A 20141-nucleotide genomic window follows, 5' to 3' on the forward strand; every position below is an offset into this window, starting at 1 on the left:
ATACTTTGAGATCGCCAATCCGTCAAAAAATTCGTTCATGATAGACATAATTTCCACGAAACACCAACCAAACAGTTGAACAAAGGTGTGACACGATACTCTCGGTTTGACAATGTTACATAAAGAACTCCTAAATCTTGAATTCTAAATTAACAAATGCAAATTAAAACGTTTTTTTTTTTGCGGTGATATAGCTTTGTCTTATGCAGAAAAATATATTAACGGATGTCTTGTGTCAGAGAAGAATACTATGCTCTTGTTAGTTACCCGCCTGGCCGATACATTGACCGGGAAACGGGAAAGCTGTCAGCATTGCTGAAAAAGTTATTTCATGTGTTATTAAAAACAATAGCACAGAAATAATAAAAGCAATTCATGTGATGGAACTCCTCTGAACACTGGTAGAATTAGTGGAATAATTAAACGAATTGAATTTTTTTATTGAACAACCATTATAGTGGTTAATTTGTTTATTTCATTTGAATGAACTGGCTTTTCGACATATATTTTCTGAAATAGATGGTCCAAGTAGTGGATCAACTAATCTTTTTGTTCCGATATGAAAATAGCTAATTGAGGATTTGACAAAAAGACCAATTGTTGGTTTTCTTCTTGTTCGTGAAAATTTGGAATTGATTCCTAAGAGATTAATAGCAGAATTAAGTGAAGATTAACGTTACTTATACAAAATGTTTCATGCCATTTCTTCAGGACATGTTTCTTCAATGCATCAGCATCGTTCTCCTGGGCTATTGTACAATGCAAGATGGTTGACACGAGCCAACAGAGTATTGCGTTTATACGTTTCGACTGTCAATCCTGATGCGGCATTAGTTAATTTCGTACACATAATTGTAAATGTGTAAGCTCCTACTTGGTTTTACATTAAAATACGTCCACCTGCAAGTCATAGCTCAAAGAATTTTTGGTTTATTTGTGATAAGTTTTCTCAAACCAAAGAACCATACCAGAGTATTATAAAAAAAGTTGATAATACAAATTTTTTTTTTTTTTTTGCACATCTGGAAAACATTATTTTAAACATGTTCGCTGATGAACGACAAGAAGCTTGCAAAACTGCAATCGGTAGAATTTTAGAAGCACGGCTTAACAAAGAAGGTGTAGAACGGAATTTTGAACTACCGAAAACACTCAATATTTTTTTAAACGGTTACACGTTACCGCCTTTACTTTGCAATAAAAAAAATTCGGAAATTATGGAATATGAAAAAGAACATTTGCAACTTTAGACTTTCCATGTTACAGCCAAAGTATTGAAAGGCATGTTGCCTTGTTACAAAAACATCAGCTGACCACATTGGACATCGCTAGTCGACATCGTTTCATTTTGAATTTGCTAGATTCTCAAAAAATATTCGTCAGCATTTGAATGTCATTGCCAATATAATAAATAAGGAAACATTCACAATTATGTTTTTTTGCATTATCTTTTCTGTATTTTCATTAGAGTGAATTGTTATTTCAAAAATTGACGAAATAACAATGCTTATGTTTTATTATACGGTGCGGTGCGGCCGTGGCGCAGTGGTTAGAGCGCTTGCTTTATAAGCAGGAGATTGAGGTTCGAAACGAGCACTGGACATATTTTCGCGTCACGGTAAGGAAGGAGGCGTGAACTTCCTGGTTAAATGCACTTTCGCGGTGCTCTGTGACAAGACCCGTTAGGACTTCTTAGGGCAGCTAAAAAAAAAAAAGTATAATTTTTTTACAATACTGGTTTACATAAGGCACTTCAGTCACGTGACAAATTCCGTAGACAAAGTTTGCGAAGTTTTTTATATATAAAGAAGACTTTTTCAGATTAAATTTAGACCGATTTTTTTAATCTATTACGCCATAGTAAAACGTTTTACGAAAAGTAAAATGATTAATCTTTCTTAAAATATCTGCTAGAATTTTCAATATCAGTTTATCTGGTTTTAATTTAGTTTTTGTAATTATTTTAGCTTAAAGTTATTTTATTTGCGTTCTAGCATCCTTTAAAATAATATATAACTATTTTTCTTTGTTTCTTTTTTTTTTTTTTTTTTTTTTTCGGTTTTGTGATGATTAAGTTGGTCTAATATAACTTTAAAAAAACTAAGTTTTTGCTAATATTCGGGTATTCAGCTTAATTTTGACATTTAAGTTAAAACCTGCTAAATCCCGTCCTCTTCTTCCTTTTAGTCCGTCTTAATATGGTTTCAAAATTAAAATTAGCCTTATCATAATGAATAATAGAGAATTATATGATTGGCATCTATGCTTGAGTGATAAATCTTTGAAAATGGTGTGCTCGAATTTCAGAAGCCGATTCTCCAATTTGTTTTCAGTAATTGAAAATAATTTGAACTTGTACAACAAAATTAAAATTGTTGTAGATAAATTTAAATAGTTAAAAAAAAACAATAAAAGAAGATATATATATAAGCTGATGCTCTTTAAACCGCCTATTTCGGAAACTAGTTGTGAATTATGCATATCAAGTGAAAAAAATAAAACGAAGGGTAAAAAAAGAAAATTGAACCAACAAACCTCGAAAAACTGTTTTAAAAAATTGAAACTTGCTTCATCTGGTTGTATAAATAAGTTCAAATCTGCTATTGTTCATATTAGTAATATGGAAAAAAAAAATTTACATCTAACGACCCTAGAAGGACATATAAACTATTACATGCAAGTAATAAAACAAAGGTTCATCAATTAAAAAAGAAACAAAATAAGGAAATAAAAGAATTAAAAGATTTTTATAATAAAGTCATTAAAAATCTTAATAAAAGAGTTGAACTTTTTTTAGTTAAGCTTGAAAAAAGTGAAAATAAAGTTGCACTCCTTCATGAGAATAAAAGAATTACATGCAAAGAATTGTATTGTGTAAACAAGAAGTTTAGCATGGTAGTAAATAAACATGAAAATTTGTCTTCTAACTGTTTAAATAATCCTGAAAAGGATACCGACTCTCCTAACACTAGAGTATTAAGCAAAGAAAATTAAGATTTTAATTTAAGTTGCCTTCTCCATGATCGCAGAATAATAACATTTCAAAACGGAAGGTATTCTAATGATATAAGAGAAGTTATTATGGAGTTAGTTTCTTTGAATGTCAGCATGAACAAAGTTAATGAAGTTATCACAATTGTTTTAATAAAACTAGCAAAGATAGATATAGAGAAGCTTCCCTTAATTGGTACAAAATCTCGATTTATGACTGAGGCTTTAGCACTTGCTCAACTTCAAGTTGCAGAAGAAATTATAAACACTGTAGTAATTAATTCGAGCAATTGTCTTTACAGTGACGGTACCACTAAACATCATAGACATTTTCAAAATTTCCAAGTTACTACCACAAATGGAAGTACTTTAACTTTTGGATTATGTGAAATGGCTGGCAGTGATGCAGATTGTACTATTAATGCATTAACCAAAACATTAGATGATATATGTGACATTTTAAAAAGTAGCAGCAAGGAAAACGATTTTTCTAACCTTGTATGTACTTTTAAAACTACCACGTCTGATCTTGGGCCAGTTAATCTACTGTTTAATTTAAAGCTTAAAGATATGAGGAAAAAGTTACTGCCTAAAGTTATAAAGAACTGCGAAGGTTTAAAAAAAGGCAAGCAAGCAGATTTTATTGAAATGTCTAGTTTTCTTTGTAAATTGCATTTATTATCTAACTTTGCAACAGAAACTGATAAAACAATTAACTCATTCGAAAAGTTAGTTTTAAGTAGTAGTTATGAAAATATTTTTGCATTCAATACTGCTGAATCAGGTGCCACTAGATTAATAAGAACTGCATGTAAAGCTTTTCATGTAAGGGGAAGTGACGAAGCTGGAGTTGCAGGGTATTTTAATGCATTTCTTGCTGGTAAAGGACAAAGTAAGTGTATGCTTGCACCCTTTGTTGGTAACAGATTTAATATATTATATTATAATGCTGCAGCTTTGTATTTTCATTCAAAAGAAATTTTAGAGTTTCTTCAAAATTGGCCAAATCAAAATAATCTTGTACTTGGAGTTAAAGAAGATATTAGCAACAAATTATATTTAGCAGAAGTGCGGGCTCTTGAAATAGTTAATAAAATAATTACAGGTCCACTTTGGCGGATCATTGAATCACAAAAATTCTTGATATGAATCCATTTTTGTTAACCCTAAAAATGAAACTTTCAGATTTGTGTAAAAATGCATCATCAATTATGACCTCGAAAACACCTATATTCAGTCCGAGTGATGTTAATATTCATAAAGATATTTTGTATGATAAATTATTTGAAGAGACTAGTGACACTGACTTAAATATTTAAACACAGTAGACATAAGAAGTAATTTGTCATTCTTTGTTAGTTGTTCTGGAAAGACAATATCTGGATAAATATTGGCATCTTTCTGATAATATAAGTAAGGCTGCAGAGAATGTTCCAACAACAAGCAAATTTTTTAATTCGTACAAAGCCAAATGCCAAAATACAAACTATACAAGCTTGTACTATGTGGTATAAAAACAAAACACTAGACTGGTTGGATAAAAAGACTTTGGATGAGCGTCAAAAAATCATTGCTAAAAAAAGCTTCAACAAACTTTAATAAAATGAAAGATAAATACAAACAATGTCATTTAGAATTAAAGTTTGAAATGAGTAAAAGGTTGTCTGAAAAGCATAAAGCTAAAAAAGCAGCTGAAGATAAAGCCTTGTTAAAAAAAGCTAAATCGGTTAATGAGTTGTTAAAATTGAGGACGAAGGTGTGGTTGACCTTAAAAGAAGCAGATGATGAATATGTTTTGTTAGTTGACACATTTAAAAGCAAAAAAATATTAAGAGCACAGTTGGATTTTTATAGGTTTGTTATGGAAGTTAAATGTGAACCTAAATATTTTTACAAAACTAAAATGCATGGTAGTAAGCGAATAGACTTAACAAACTATGAGTTATTCAGTAATTTACAATCAGTTATTAGAACAAGGACTTTTCCAGAGCCCATTGAGAGAAGAGTTATTCTTATTGAAAGAAAAGAATGAGATATTTTGATTGCAAAACAGAAAGAAGAGTTAAATGAAAAATTAAAGAATGCAAGACTGTCTCAATAAGCAAATCAACAAAAAACAAACATCTTGGCTGTTATTCTAAATGATGTTAATTATCTTGTTGGGAAATTTATTCAACATAAAATAATGAAAATCAACACTAAAAAATAATTTTGGTGTACAGGTGAAGTTCTTTGAGTAAACAAGTCAACTCCTAACTTAAAAAAAACTTTGTTTGATGTGGTCTGAGACTGAGGAATATCAAGTATGGACTTTTTTTCCATTGTTTGTTGACCTTGAAAAAGGAAAAGTTATAGTTTTGTAAAAATCCTATTTTACAATTTATTTGAAATAATTACTAGTTATATATATTATTAGTAATATTTTATTAGAAATATATTACATATATTATAAATTATATAATATTATTATAAATTAGTCGTATATATTAATCTATAATATTTATATCTATAACGTTTATAGTTGTTATAACGTATCGTATATAGTTATTATATATCATTAGTAATATTAGATTATAAATATATAATAAATTATATAATATTATTATAAATTAGTTGTATATATTAATCTATAATATTTATATCTATATTGTTTATAGTTATTATAACGTAACATATATACTTATTATATATATTATTAATATTATTATAGTAGAAATATATTATAAATTATAACATATTATTATAAATCAGTCGTATATATTAATCTATAATATTTATATATATATCGTTTATAGTTATTATAACGTATCGTATATAGTTATTATATATCATTAGTAATATTATATTATAAATATATTATAAATTATATAATATTATTATAAATTAGTCGTATATATTAATCTATATTATTTATATTGTTTAAATTTTCATAAATTTAAACAATATAAATAATATAGATTATAAATTTTTATATACATATATATGTATATATATATATATATATATATATATATATTTAGATATATATATATATCATATATGTATGGATATATATAGTTTATATTGATCTATAATATTTATAATATCGTATCTATAATATTTAAGAAAATTTAAAATTCGGCAACCTTGTGTTTTTTTTTTTTCACAATTTAATGCTGTAATAGAGTTATGACTATATTAATGTGTAATGTGTCTATGACTATATTAATGTATATATATTTTTTTGCTATATATATTTTTTCTGTATATATTTTTTCTAAAGATTAGTTGTGAACTGAAAGTTGTTTTATCTGTATATTGTTTAATGATAACAGATAGGTTATTGCCTAAAGTCGTTACGTAAAATTTTTACGCAGTTATGATGGTAAAAATAAATGGTAAAAAAAAATGTCAAATTAGGTAGTATAAAAATGCAAGTTTCTTGACAGCCAGAAGTGCTACAAAATTGGTTAAACCCATTTTAAAACAAGATTAACATTTTGAATGCAATAAAATTAAAATTGACATTTCAGCTTAATTATATTACGAGATCATAAAAGGACTGAAGTGCCTATTTACATTATGTAAATATATCAAAAAAATAAATCAAAGTTAAAAAACGAATGAGGTTTATTAAATTAATGATAATGAAAAATTAATTTATTTTTTAACGATTTTGAGAAAATTTGTGCAAGACGTGCGGGATCCTAAAATTTCTTTTTCTTTTGAAAATATCTTATTTAGGGCCTAAAGAAGTCCCCACACTATGTGGACTTTCAATAGAAAATTTTGACCCGCCCTAATATATATATATATATATATATATATATATATATATATATATATATATATATATATATATATATATATATATATACAGCGGTGACCAAAAATTTAAGACCACTCATTTTTTTTTCAAAATTTATTTTTAACCTTAGTATAATTTTATTTTGGAAAAAGGTATCAAAAAATAGAAAAACATTTTTAGAAAGAATTTTTATTGTATTTTATATTTATTATAAAAGAATTTATAAGTTTTTTACAAAATAATGTTTAAAAATTAAAAAACTGACTAGTAAAAAATATAAATGGGAAAAAAAATTGGACAAAATTTTAAGACCAGTTCCAAAAATATTTCAAAAAGCAATAAAAAAATAATTTAGAAACGTGTTGTTCCTCCATTTGTTTTCAAGCACTCTTATACTCTTTCTGGCATTGAATTCATTAAAGTTTTGATTACTTCATCAGGCACATTTTTCAAATGATGAGAAACAGAAGATTTCAAATCTTTCAAATTGTAAAGTTGTTCTTTACCAAGCTTTTGATCAAGCCACGACCATAAATTCTCTATTGGATTCAAGTCTGGACTATTGGCAGGCCATGGAAGCACTTGAATTTTATTAGAATTGAACCAATCGCTAACAACATGCGCTTTATGACACAGCGCATTATCTTGCTGGAAAATAAATCCATCTTGCAACTGCCATCAATCAATGCTAGGAATAAGCGAGTTTTCCAAAATTTTGATGTACCTTTCTTTGTTGAGTCTACCATCGAATAAATGAAAAACGTCATCTCCACAGGCACTCATACAGGCCCAAATGCCTATTGAACCACTGCCTTGTTTTGTTCGTTTCAAAATGAATGATTCATCGAACCGTTTGCTTGGAAGTCTATGCAACATTACGCGACCTTTTCTGTTGTCTATCTCAACGTTCATTTCATCACTAAAGACCACACGGCTCCACTGATCTGTTGACCAATTTTTATGTAGTTTGCACCACTCTTTCCTGGCAAATTTTTGTTTTTTATTTAAGCGTGGTTTTTTTTTGCAGCACGCCATAAATAATTTAAATTGTTGAGGACCCTTCGCACAGTTCTAGGGCTTGCTTTCAGACCATTTGACAGTGTCCATTTTGTAGACAAGTCTGTAGACGATGCTTGTGTGTTTTCTTTCATTAATCTCACTAACGAGCGAACACCACGGTCATTTGAAATTTTATTGTGTCCAGTCCTATGACGATCATTAATTGACCGGGTCTCTTTGTATCATTGAATTATGTTAATAATGCAAGAGTAAGACCTTCCGAGCTTTTCTGCTATTTGTCTGATGCTATAGCCTTCTTCTTTTAATACAAGAGCCGCGTATCTGTCTTTTTCTTCAATCTTTGCACGCATTTTTGCAATATTTTTATATCCTTATTGCAATTCAAAAAATAAATGTTTATTTGATATCGAAACTCAGGTTTCGACATTTTATTTTATAGCCAACGTAATAAGCAATTAAGACAGTTAAAAAAAATAATGGATTATTATTTTTAATAAGTGCAAATTAAAGATTTGAAAGTGGTTGTTAAATTTTGTCCAATTTATTTAAAGAAGATTTATAAGTACTCATCAGTTTTTTAATAAGTTAAACGTTATTTAATTTGAATTAGATTAGAAAAATTATACCACTTTATTCCGTATGTTTTAATTAACAAGATATTAAAAAAAAATTTAATATGTCAATTAGAATCTTCTTAATTTTAATTTAAAGATTAAGAAACCAACTAAAAAATGAGTGGTCTTTAATTTTTGGCCACCCCTGTATATATATATATATATATATATATATATATATATATATATATATATATATATATATATATATATATATATATATTTGTTAAATTTGATTAAAACGGCTGCGTATAAACATTTTGTTTTAAATATATTTCGATGTAATTATATATTTATTTACACAATATTTCGCTGACCTTTTGCGGTCAGCATCATCAGGTGTAATAAAAAACGTTACAAAATTGTTACAAAACTACATAAATCAAACCGTCAAAAAAGAAGACATTACAGGCGTAAAATAAAAATAGTTTTTATTAAATGGTATAATGGCGTCAGTTTAAAATTTTTTTTTTTTTTTTTTTTTTTTTTTGAACAAAATAAATGGTCTCCAAGTTCTCTTGTTTTTATTCATTTTATTTTCACCTTTCAATTTTCTATTCTTTTTTGAAGAAGATTTTTCGTTTGCTTTTTGTATCTTCATGTTTTTTGTTTTTTTCTTCGTTTTTTTGTGATTCTCTTTGCCGTAAAGAGCAGTAATAAAATCTTTTAAAATCATATTCTTGTTATACGATATTTATAATTGTTAAATTTGATTAAAACGGCTGCGTATAAACATTTTGTTTTAAATATATTTCGATGTAATTATATATTTATTTACACAATATTTCGCTGACCTTTTGCGGTCAGCATCATCAGGTGTAATAAAAAACGTTACAAAATTGTTACAAAACTACATAAATCAAACCGTCAAAAAAGAAGACATTACAGGCGTAAAATAAAAATAGTTTTTATTAAATGGTATAATGGCGTCAGTTTAAAATTTTTTTTTTTTTTTTTTTTTTGAACAAAATAAATGGTCTCCAAGTTCTCTTGTTTTTATTCATTTTATTTTCACCTTTCAATTTTCTATTCTTTTTTGAAGAAGATTTTTCGTTTGCTTTTTGTATCTTCATGTTTTTTGTTTTTTTCTTCGTTTTTTTGTGATTCTCTTTGCCGTAAAGAGCAGTAATAAAATCTTTTAAAATCATATTCTTGTTATACGATATTTATAATTGTTAAATTTGATTAAAACGGCTGCGTATAAACATTTTGTTTTAAATATATTTCGATGTAATTATATATTTATTTACACAATATTTCGCTGACCTTTTGCGGTCAGCATCATCAGGTGTAATAAAAAACGTTACAAAATTGTTACAAAACTACATAAATCAAACCGTCAAAAAAGAAGACATTACAGGCGTAAAATAAAAATAGTTTTTATTAAATGGTATAATGGCGTCAGTTTAAAATTTTTTTTTTTTTTTTTTTTTTGAAAAAAATAAATGGTCTCCAAGTTCTGTTGTTTTTATTCATTTTATTTTCACCTTTCAATTTTCTATTCTTTTTTGAAGAAGATTTTTCGTTTGCTTTTTGTATCTTCATGTTTTTTGTTTTTTTCTTCGTTTTTTTGTGATTCTCTTTGCCGTAAAGAGCAGTAATAAAATCTTTTAAAATCATATTCTTGTTATACGATATTTATAATTGTTAAATTTGATTAAAACGGCTGCGTATAAACATTTTGTTTTAAATATATTTCGATGTAATTATATATTTATTTACACAATATTTCGCTGACCTTTTGCGGTCAGCATCATCAGGTGTAATAAAAAACGTTACAAAATTGTTACAAAACTACATAAATCAAACCGTCAAAAAAGAAGACATTACAGGCGTAAAATAAAAATAGTTTTTATTAAATGGTATAATGGCGTCAGTTTAAAATTTTTTTTTTTTTTTTTTTTTTTTTGAACAAAATAAATGGTCTCCAAGTTCTCTTGTTTTTATTCATTTTATTTTCACCTTTCAATTTTCTATTCTTTTTTGAAGAAGATTTTTCGTTTGCTTTTTGTATCTTCATGTTTTTTGTTTTTTTCTTCGTTTTTTTGTGATTCTCTTTGCCGTAAAGAGCAGTAATAAAATCTTTTAAAATCATATTCTTGTTATACGATATTTATAATTGTTAAATTTGATTAAAACGAAGAAAAAAACAAAAAACATGAAGATACAAAAAGCAAACGAAAAATCTTCTTCAAAAAAGAATAGAAAATTGAAAGGTGAAAATAAAATGAATAAAAACAAGAGAACTTGGAGACCATTTATTTTGTTCAAAAAAAAAAAAAAAAAAAAAATTTTAAACTGACGCCATTATACCATTTAATAAAAACTATTTTTATTTTACGCCTGTAATGTCTTCTTTTTTGACGGTTTGATTTATGTAGTTTTGTAACAATTTTGTAACGTTTTTTATTACACCTGATGATGCTGACCGCAAAAGGTCAGCGAAATATTGTGTAAATAAATATATAATTACATCGAAATATATTTAAAACAAAATGTTTATACGCAGCCGTTTTAATCAAATTTAACAATTATAAATATCGTATAACAAGAATATGATTTTAAAAGATTTTATTACTGCTCTTTACGGCAAAGAGAATCACAAAAAAACGAAGAAAAAAACAAAAAACATGAAGATACAAAAAGCAAACTAAAAATCTTATTAAAAAAACAATATAAAATTGAAAGTTTAAAATAAAATTAATAAAAAAAATATAACTTGGATACAATTTTTTTTTTTAAAAAAAAAAAAAAAAAAAAAAATTTTAAACTGACGCCATTATACCATTTAATAAAAACTATTTTTATTTTACGCCTGTAATGTCTTCTTTTTTGACGGTTTGATTTATGTAGTTTTGTAACAATTTTGTAACGTTTTTTATTACACCTGATGATGCTGACCGCAAAAGGTCAGCGAAATATTGTGTAAATAAATATATAATTACATCGAAATATATTTAAAACAAAATGTTTATACGCAGCCGTTTTAATCAAATTTAACAATTATAAATATCGTATAACAAGAATATGATTTTAAAAGATTTTATTACTGCTCTTTACGGCAAAGAGAATCACAAAAAAACGAAGAAAAAAACAAAAAACATGAAGATACAAAAAGCAAACGAAAAATCTTCTTCAAAAAAGAATAGAAAATTGAAAGGTGAAAATAAAATGAATAAAAACAAGAGAACTTGGAGACCATTTATTTTGTTCAAAAAAAAAAAAAAAAAAAAAAAATTTTAAACTGACGCCATTATACCATTTAATAAAAACTATTTTTATTTTACGCCTGTAATGTCTTCTTTTTTGACGGTTTGATTTATGTAGTTTTGTAACAATTTTGTAACGTTTTTTATTACACCTGATGATGCTGACCGCAAAAGGTCAGCGAAATATTGTGTAAATAAATATATAATTACATCGAAATATATTTAAAACAAAATGTTTATACGCAGCCGTTTTAATCAAATTTAACAATTATAAATATCGTATAACAAGAATATGATTTTAAAAGATTTTATTACTGCTCTTTACGGCAAAGAGAATCACAAAAAAACGAAGAAAAAAACAAAAAACATGAAGATACAAAAAGCAAACGAAAAATCTTCTTCAAAAAAGAATAGAAAATTGAAAGGTGAAAATAAAATGAATAAAAACAAGAGAACTTGGAGACCATTTATTTTGTTCAAAAAAAAAAAAAAAAAAAAAATTTTAAACTGACGCCATTATACCATTTAATAAAAACTATTTTTATTTTACGCCTGTAATGTCTTCTTTTTTGACGGTTTGATTTATGTAGTTTTGTAACAATTTTGTAACGTTTTTTATTACACCTGATGATGCTGACCGCAAAAGGTCAGCGAAATATTGTGTAAATAAATATATAATTACATCGAAATATATTTAAAACAAAATGTTTATACGCAGCCGTTTTAATCAAATTTAACAATTATAAATATCGTATAACAAGAATATGATTTTAAAAGATTTTATTACTGCTCTTTACGGCAAAGAGAATCACAAAAAAACGAAGAAAAAAACAAAAAACATGAAGATACAAAAAGCAAACGAAAAATCTTCTTCAAAAAAGAATAGAAAATTTAATGGTGAAAATAAAATTAATAAAAACAAGAGAACTTGGATACCATTTATTTTGTTCAAAAAAAAAAAAAAAAAAAAAAAATTTTAAACTGACGCCATTATACCATTTAATAAAAACTATTTTTATTTTACGCCTGTAATGTCTTCTTTTTTGACGGTTTGATTTATGTAGTTTTGTAACAATTTTGTAACGTTTTTTATTACACCTGATGATGCTGACCGCAAAAGGTCAGCGAAATATTGTGTAAATAAATATATAATTACATCGAAATATATTTAAAACAAAATGTTTATACGCAGCCGTTTTAATCAAATTTAACAATTATAAATATCGTATAACAAGAATATGATTTTAAAAGATATATATATATATATATATATATATATATATATATATATATATATATATATATATATATATATATATATATATATATATATATATATTAGTATATTTATAATATAGATAATATGGTACTCCTAGAATACCTATCGGTCTACTCACAGAGGAGCATTTAACCGGGAAGTTCACGCCTCTTTCCTAACCAATGCCGTTCATTGGGCTAGAGCCGGCGTCAAACTACGAACCTCATAGTTCTGAGCCAGAACACTGCGCCACGGCTGCTATTATTTAAATTAAAAATAATTAAGTACTAAGGTTTGTAAATTTACCAACATTTTTATTTATCAGTCGTTTGGTAAACGAAAATTAAAGTACCAATGTATTGATAAACCACCGTTAATTTTTAAAATGAAAAAATTTAAAACAGAAATTTAAGTTTAGTGCATTTTTTATAAGGCAGCTTTTTTTAAAAAATTTCATAAGTGACTTATGTTATCCAAAGTTTTGTCTTTTAATCGAAATCTAATTTTGGTGCAAAATTAAATAAATTAAAATCAAGTACTTAATTCAAAATTAAAATGAACTCTGTTGTTAACTTCTTGACAAAATTAATTTTATTAAACAATGAATTACAGTGTTTTTTTCAGTTTTTTTTTATTGACCTTATTAACACTCTATTACAGTATTTTATGTTTTCTAAATTTAATTTTAAATTACAATATTTCATGTTTTCTATATAAAAAAAATAATAATGTGCAAGTATTTATAAATACTCAAGCGATCCATACAAAATAAAAATAAATATGGACCGAAAAACTTTCGATCAATAAACTACAGTTTACAATCCGTAAAATACATTAATAATACTCAGCATAAAAATTATTAAAAATACATCCAATAAAACTTTTTATTATAAAAAAATAAAAAAATTAACGTAAAAATATCAATTTGTTTTTAAGAAAAAAGATTTTAAATAATATTTAAAAAATCGATAAAACATCTTTTTTAACTATTGGAAAAAAAATTCTTTTATTCTTTAAAAAACAAAATAAATTTTTTTAATGAAACATCGATGAAGTTCAAAGCAATCAAATATTTCCCCCGGCGAAATAGTGTCTTAATTATTGTATTCAAAAGTCAATTTCGGTTGCCGTTTCTGCAAAGAGTTTATTTATTGAGTTAATAGACAGCTCGCGCGAAAAGCTGCTCACTCTAGAAATTTTGAAGTTTGCAAACATTTTTTAAAAGATATGGATACTGGTGCAAAGATTATGAAAGAAGAGGAAGATGAAACAGAAATAGTCTCCGAAGACGAAACCTCAGTAAAATAACAAAATTAATAGTTTGCTAAAACTAAGGATAATCTTATTTTTAATATTTATTCTGTAAAGTCAGATCAATTTAGTTACTTTTTATGTTTTATGCAAAGAATTTAAAAAAAAAAATTATTTTTAAAATGTTAAATAAAAATATAAGAATATTTTTATTTAACATTTTAAAAATAATTTTTTTTTAAAATTCTACAATCTGCAGTTGCTATAGTTTCTAAACAGGTATTTACTAACTTATATTTGGGTCATTTTATGTCACCCCCTTCAAAATACTGATGTTAAATTTTTTTGTCATTTTTACAACTTTAAATATAGATATCAAACATTACTTTTAAAGCAAAAAATGTAATGCTTAGTTGTAATGCTTAGTCTACAGAACATTCACTACTAATTTATTTACAACAAAATAGGCTATATTTTAATTTTGAGCTATAAAAAGTTATTTTCGAGAAAATTTTGAAATCAAGTTGACTTTTAATTTATTTAAAAGTGCGTATAGTTCATCAATTTTTTATTTATCAATAGAAGTAAGTGGTATACAAGACAATGTAGACGTAGACAAGGGATCAATATCATAAGCTTTGTTTTAAATTGTTGATGCTTCAGTAATATGATCAAATTTTATTTTTATCAAGCAACACCAACTGCCAAGGAGTCAATTTTTGGTGTTTTATTACTAAGGGGTTGTCCATGAAAATTAAGTCATGCTTTTGAGAGGGGGGGGGGGGAGGTTAGTGGTTTTGTCACAACTCATACAAGACTTGTTATTAAACTGTTACAATGTTTTGACAAGGGGGGGGGGAAAGGGGTTTAAAATAGTCAAAAATTGCGTGACGTAATTTATGACGTTAATTTAGCAACTCCTAATTTAAGTTTAATAGGCAATATACTTATAGATTCAAGACTTAGACTGCAAGATAGACTTTTTTGATTTAAGCTCAATCTACTTGATTTCACTTTGTACCTTTTTGTAACAACTACTGCATAATTTCCACCGAAATCCATGTACAGTAAGAATGTCTTGTGTTTTTTAAATAATTGGCATTGATATCTTCATGTTTCCTCTTAACAAAAGAAGCAAGTACTTCTAAAGAATGATATCAAGTCACCATTATTAAAAAACATAAAGAATAATGATTAGCTTATACATTTAAAAAAAAAATTTACATAGTCTTTATGAAAAAGTATTTATTATTATTGCCTTACTTTTTTTAAAATAGTAAGGCAAATTCTTGTTAGATTTCAACTGCATATGGCTACTGTCTTGTAGTAGACCTCCTAGGCAAAGACTCTAGGGGTAATCAGAAAATCTCTGTTGATCAGCCTTGCACCCCTTCATCATCTATTAAGATAGGGTATCTGTAAGCAAGTGTTAAACTATTTACTGTCCGACATTTAATCAATGTGTTGATGTTGAACATCATAGCATATGTTGTTATTGAATTCTGGATTTTCTTGTCTCATATCATGCATTGTTCCTTTATGTCTCCTTAAAATTGGTTATGTAATTATTTGTTATGTCCTAATAAGGGTAGAGCTCTAAAACTCAGTTTACTGGAAGTAAGGTTTCCCAAACTCTGGTAGCTGATTCCATCAACAGCTGTAAAGTGTCAGAGTATTAGTATTACCATGTTGTGCATGCCAGGTATCTCTGCATTAGAGAGCTGTATGGGGTTGGGTTTCACAGGAATCTCGCGGAGTGAAGATCAAATTTTTATTTATTCTCACAAAAAATTTGTTTGTCTAATCTCATTATAACAACAGTAAAAGTAATTCAAACTGTTAAGCGTTTTTTTGTCATAGTGATTGATTGATCTTCAGCCATATTGAGCAATTTAGCCATGTTGACTTTTATTTAAAAAAATTGATTGGAAATTGTTATTAGTTATTATATATATATTATTAAGGTGGTACTAGTCCAAGAAATCTCAAAATTTTCAGATTTTTTTTTTCTTCAAATTTGAAAAATAGAATTATTGTCAATTTCAAAAATGTATAGTTTTACTATGTTTAGTGACAGAAAATCTTAACTTGTGGATATGATCTCTAAAAGAAGCTTTTTTGGGCTAATTTTTAATAAATTCCATCAAACAATTAATTTTTATAATCTTTTGTACATATCTCCTTTGCTTTATATCAACTTTGCAAATTCGTAAATTCCATCATTAGTTTTAAAATGAACTGGATAGTGAGAAAGAAGTGAGTTTTATCAGCTTGCTTTGACTATTTTATTGAATTTATTTTTCACATTTGACTGCTATAATCATAGATGGGGAATTAAAAAAAATAAGAAAAGATCAAAAAAGACATGTTGGAAATGAACATTTATTGTTGTTGAGATATTGACATTAGCAGTACACATTTCATGTTTAAATTAAATTTTATGTTTAAATTCTGGTCAAATCCCTTAATCAACATGTTGTTAACCTTTTTTCAAAATTTTTGCCTCAAACTCTGACTATTTCATGAGAAAGTTTTGTTGTTCAAAATTGTATATTTTTTGCTGACTCAGCATTTTTTACAGCATACTTTTAGTTTTTATTATATTTACTCTAAATAATTTTTTAATACACAGTTTTTAATAAATTTTGCTTCAAAATTAGATATATTAACTGTTTTAATTTTAATGGGCTAGTACCACCTTAATATAAATTAATATAAGTTATCTTATCTAAGATTTTAGCGGAAGAATGAGTGTTATTTTAAAGAAAAATGATATTCAGAAATTGATCGATACAAAAAAGAAATGAATTTCTTTTGAAGTAAATGATGGAAAAAGTAACGTTTTGCGTAATTTTAAATTAGTGTTTGTACGGTCAACAATCATCGTTTGTGACGTGCTTGCGTTGCACAATGGTTTTGTCATGGAAGGCACAAGATGGCACAAATGGCTTATTCGCCTATATGGATTTTTGCATGAATAGAACTCCATCAGTTAAAATAGCTACTTTATTTGGGGTCTCATTTTCAATAACTGATTCGAAAAAAGTTCTGGCATCGATTAAATCAGAAGTTGCTGATGTAATTACATCCATGTGTGCTAAAGATATATGATTGCTGTTGGGGCAAATTATGGAAAGGCAGATGTAAAAGAAATATTACCATGTGCAACTACCATAGCCCGCCATTTAAATGGTGTTGTGAAAAAAGAAAAAGATTTATTATGTACCCATTTAACAGAAATATCACTTTTTGGTGTCACAACCAATCTATGGACGCATGAACAAAGCTCAAACAGTTACATTGCAGTAACAGTTCAGTTTCTGGCTGATTGAAAAATTGAAACATATATGTTAGTCACTCACACACTGGATGAAAGGCATACTGCTGAGATTGTCCCATGGGTTGACTAAAAGTAATTCCAATAATAATTGCTGCCTACCAGTAGAAATCAGTAACATGATTGAAATTTTTAAGGAAATTGTAACAATTGCCAAAAGAACTAAAATGAATACTCAATTAGCCATTACACTCAAGCAATGTGTAGTAACTTGGTGGAATAGTGTTCTTTACATGCTAAAATCAATATCATTAAATTTTGCACAACTAAATAATTTATGTAATGAGCCAGGCTTTAATAGAAAATTATTGTTGTTGCTGGCTGATTTACGAAAGTACCTTGAACAATGTTATCGAAGTGTTGGAACCCATGGAAACGGTCTCACTTTGTCTTTCTAAAGATCAATCACCCACTATTCATATGGTTCTACCAACAAAATTAAAATTGAAGCAACAGTTTACATCCAAATCTTCAGACAACGCAATAGTTAAACAGTTGAAGCATCATCTTTTCAATATGCTGCTCAAATATTTTCATGTTGGTAAAATTCATTATACAGTAGCATTACTGGACCCAGGATTTAAAAACAATTTTGAAACTTTGGCACCAACAAAGTATGCTGAAGGATTATTAAATTTAAAACATCTTGTGAAACAATTGACTAAATCAATAAATATTGTTTCTGAAAAAACATCTAAATCAATCCCACCACCAAAAAAGGCCAAGTTAGAGGACAGTTTTTTTGGAGATCTGTATAATATGTCAAATGGGATATCAGAAGAACATGAGGTATTACTGCTACTGTATTTTATATTGAGGTTTTGTCTTTCAATGATGTTTTGTATTTCAATTCATGACATTTTTAATTGTATGATTTTGAAAACATACTTTATTCAATATTTCTTCTATAATTTTTTTTTTATTAATATCTACTTTGCTATTTTTAATAATTTCATTTTCATTCTATAAAATCATCATATCCTTCAGGTTGATGCATATTTAACAAATTGTGATGGAGTGCAAGATGATATATTGTTATACTGGAAAGAAAGGGCTACAAAATGGAAGAATCTTTTTGAAATTGCAAAAAGAATTTTGGGAGTTCCTGCAGCCAGCACTTCATCGGAGAGAACATTTTCATCTGCTGGCCGGTTTCTTGAAGAGAGGAGATCACAATTATCTTCTGATAGTGTCGATGATCTGTTGTTTTTGCAAGAACTTAAACATTGACTTTTATTTTTCTAAATTAGAAATTTATGGTTAACATTGTTTCATTTTATTTCTTTTTTGTGTATTTTTAAATAAAATAAATTCTTTTGACTAGTTTTTAAGAAATTTTTTTATAAGCTATTAAACTTTATTAATTAAACTCTTGACTATATTTTAAGAAATTTTTTAAGCTATTTCATGGGAAGGGCTGATAAATGTTTGCAGGGATGGGTGGGGATGGAAGAAAATGCTTGTGGAAATGGGTAGGGATGGCTTTGGTTTCTGCAGGGATGGGTGGGGATCGAACAAATTCCTGTCCCCGTGCAGCTCTCTACTCTGCATGGAAGGTGTTCCTGTTAGTGTTTTTTGTTTGAATTGTTGAAACAATAATATAAGGAGCCTTTTGCTTACTATGTCATAAATTTTAAAAACATGAATAAAGTACCTAAATACATTTAAAAAAATACAGCCAATGTTATTATTGCTTATTTTAATGCTTATTACATTTAATGACTTAGCTCTAGTACCACCGGCTCTACTTACTTTAACTCTTAAAATTGTTGTCTTTCTCAATCTCTTACTTAGATGGCTTGTCTCCTTGCTTGACTCCTTATTTGTGCCTCTGACCCTAGCTTGTGCTCAGTTTCTCATTGTTCTCCTTTAAGTGGTTCAGATCATACTGTGATCTCGCTAAAAATTTTATCTTGTACTTTAGACCACTGGCACTTCATAATACTATCTTTAAGCTAACTGGGGTTCCTTACATGATTTTCTTCATGGTGGTCCTGGGCAAATATCTTTCAGCTCTCAGCTGAAAGTTGCACCTCCTTTATAATCTCCTGGTTTCTTTTATTTAATTTTGATAACATAGATTTGTTTAACTAACTGTTGACAGCAAGTGAGTTCCTCTATAAAATTTTATTGCTTTTTATATTCTTATTAAAACTTATACAACTTTGTATTAAAAAAAACTTCTTTGTATATTAAATATGACATATCAACAACATCTCATATTAAAAGTTGTAATTTTCTAAAAAGAAATGTGTATTTTTTTAAAGAAATTTTTAGTATTTATTTATTTTTTTCAACTTCCATTGATTTCAAAATATAAATTATTTGAAAATTAAATTTTAAAATTTTTTTACACATCCACTGGTTTCACACACCATTTATATAAATATTGAGCTCTATACAGATTAAAAACTAAATCTATATATGTTGAATACGTAACATGAGCTTAGCTGGGATGTGTTGCCTCGTTCACCCTTCTTGTCCAACTTTATGACTACAGATTATTATTTTTTCTGATCTCTGAGCAATAGCTTGCACAAAAATGCAATTATGATGACAGCTCGTTAATCACTTCTTTGATTGATAGGATTCATTCTTTGTCTAAGTGTTAGCAAAAAGCCATAGATAATGATGGTGCATATTTTGGTAATGATTAGTCATGGAATTAAAAATT

At 27.1% G+C, this 20141-nt stretch overlaps 1 protein-coding gene across 1 annotated transcript in view; it reads left to right on the plus strand.

Moving 5' to 3' along the window:
- Positions 1-13975: 13975 nt before the first annotated feature.
- The window catches only part of LOC100215182 (SWI/SNF-related matrix-associated actin-dependent regulator of chromatin subfamily A member 5), a 26610-nt gene continuing 20444 nt past the window's right edge, over positions 13976-20141 (plus strand). Inside the window, exon 1 of the mRNA XM_065812892.1 lies at positions 13976-14178. Coding sequence (XP_065668964.1) covers positions 14107-14178 — 72 coding nt within the window. The 5' untranslated portion in view covers positions 13976-14106. The remainder of the gene's footprint in view (positions 14179-20141) is intronic.

Source organism: Hydra vulgaris, chromosome 12, assembly GCF_038396675.1.
Source record: "Hydra vulgaris chromosome 12, alternate assembly HydraT2T_AEP".
NCBI classification, from domain to species: domain Eukaryota; kingdom Metazoa; phylum Cnidaria; class Hydrozoa; order Anthoathecata; family Hydridae; genus Hydra; species Hydra vulgaris.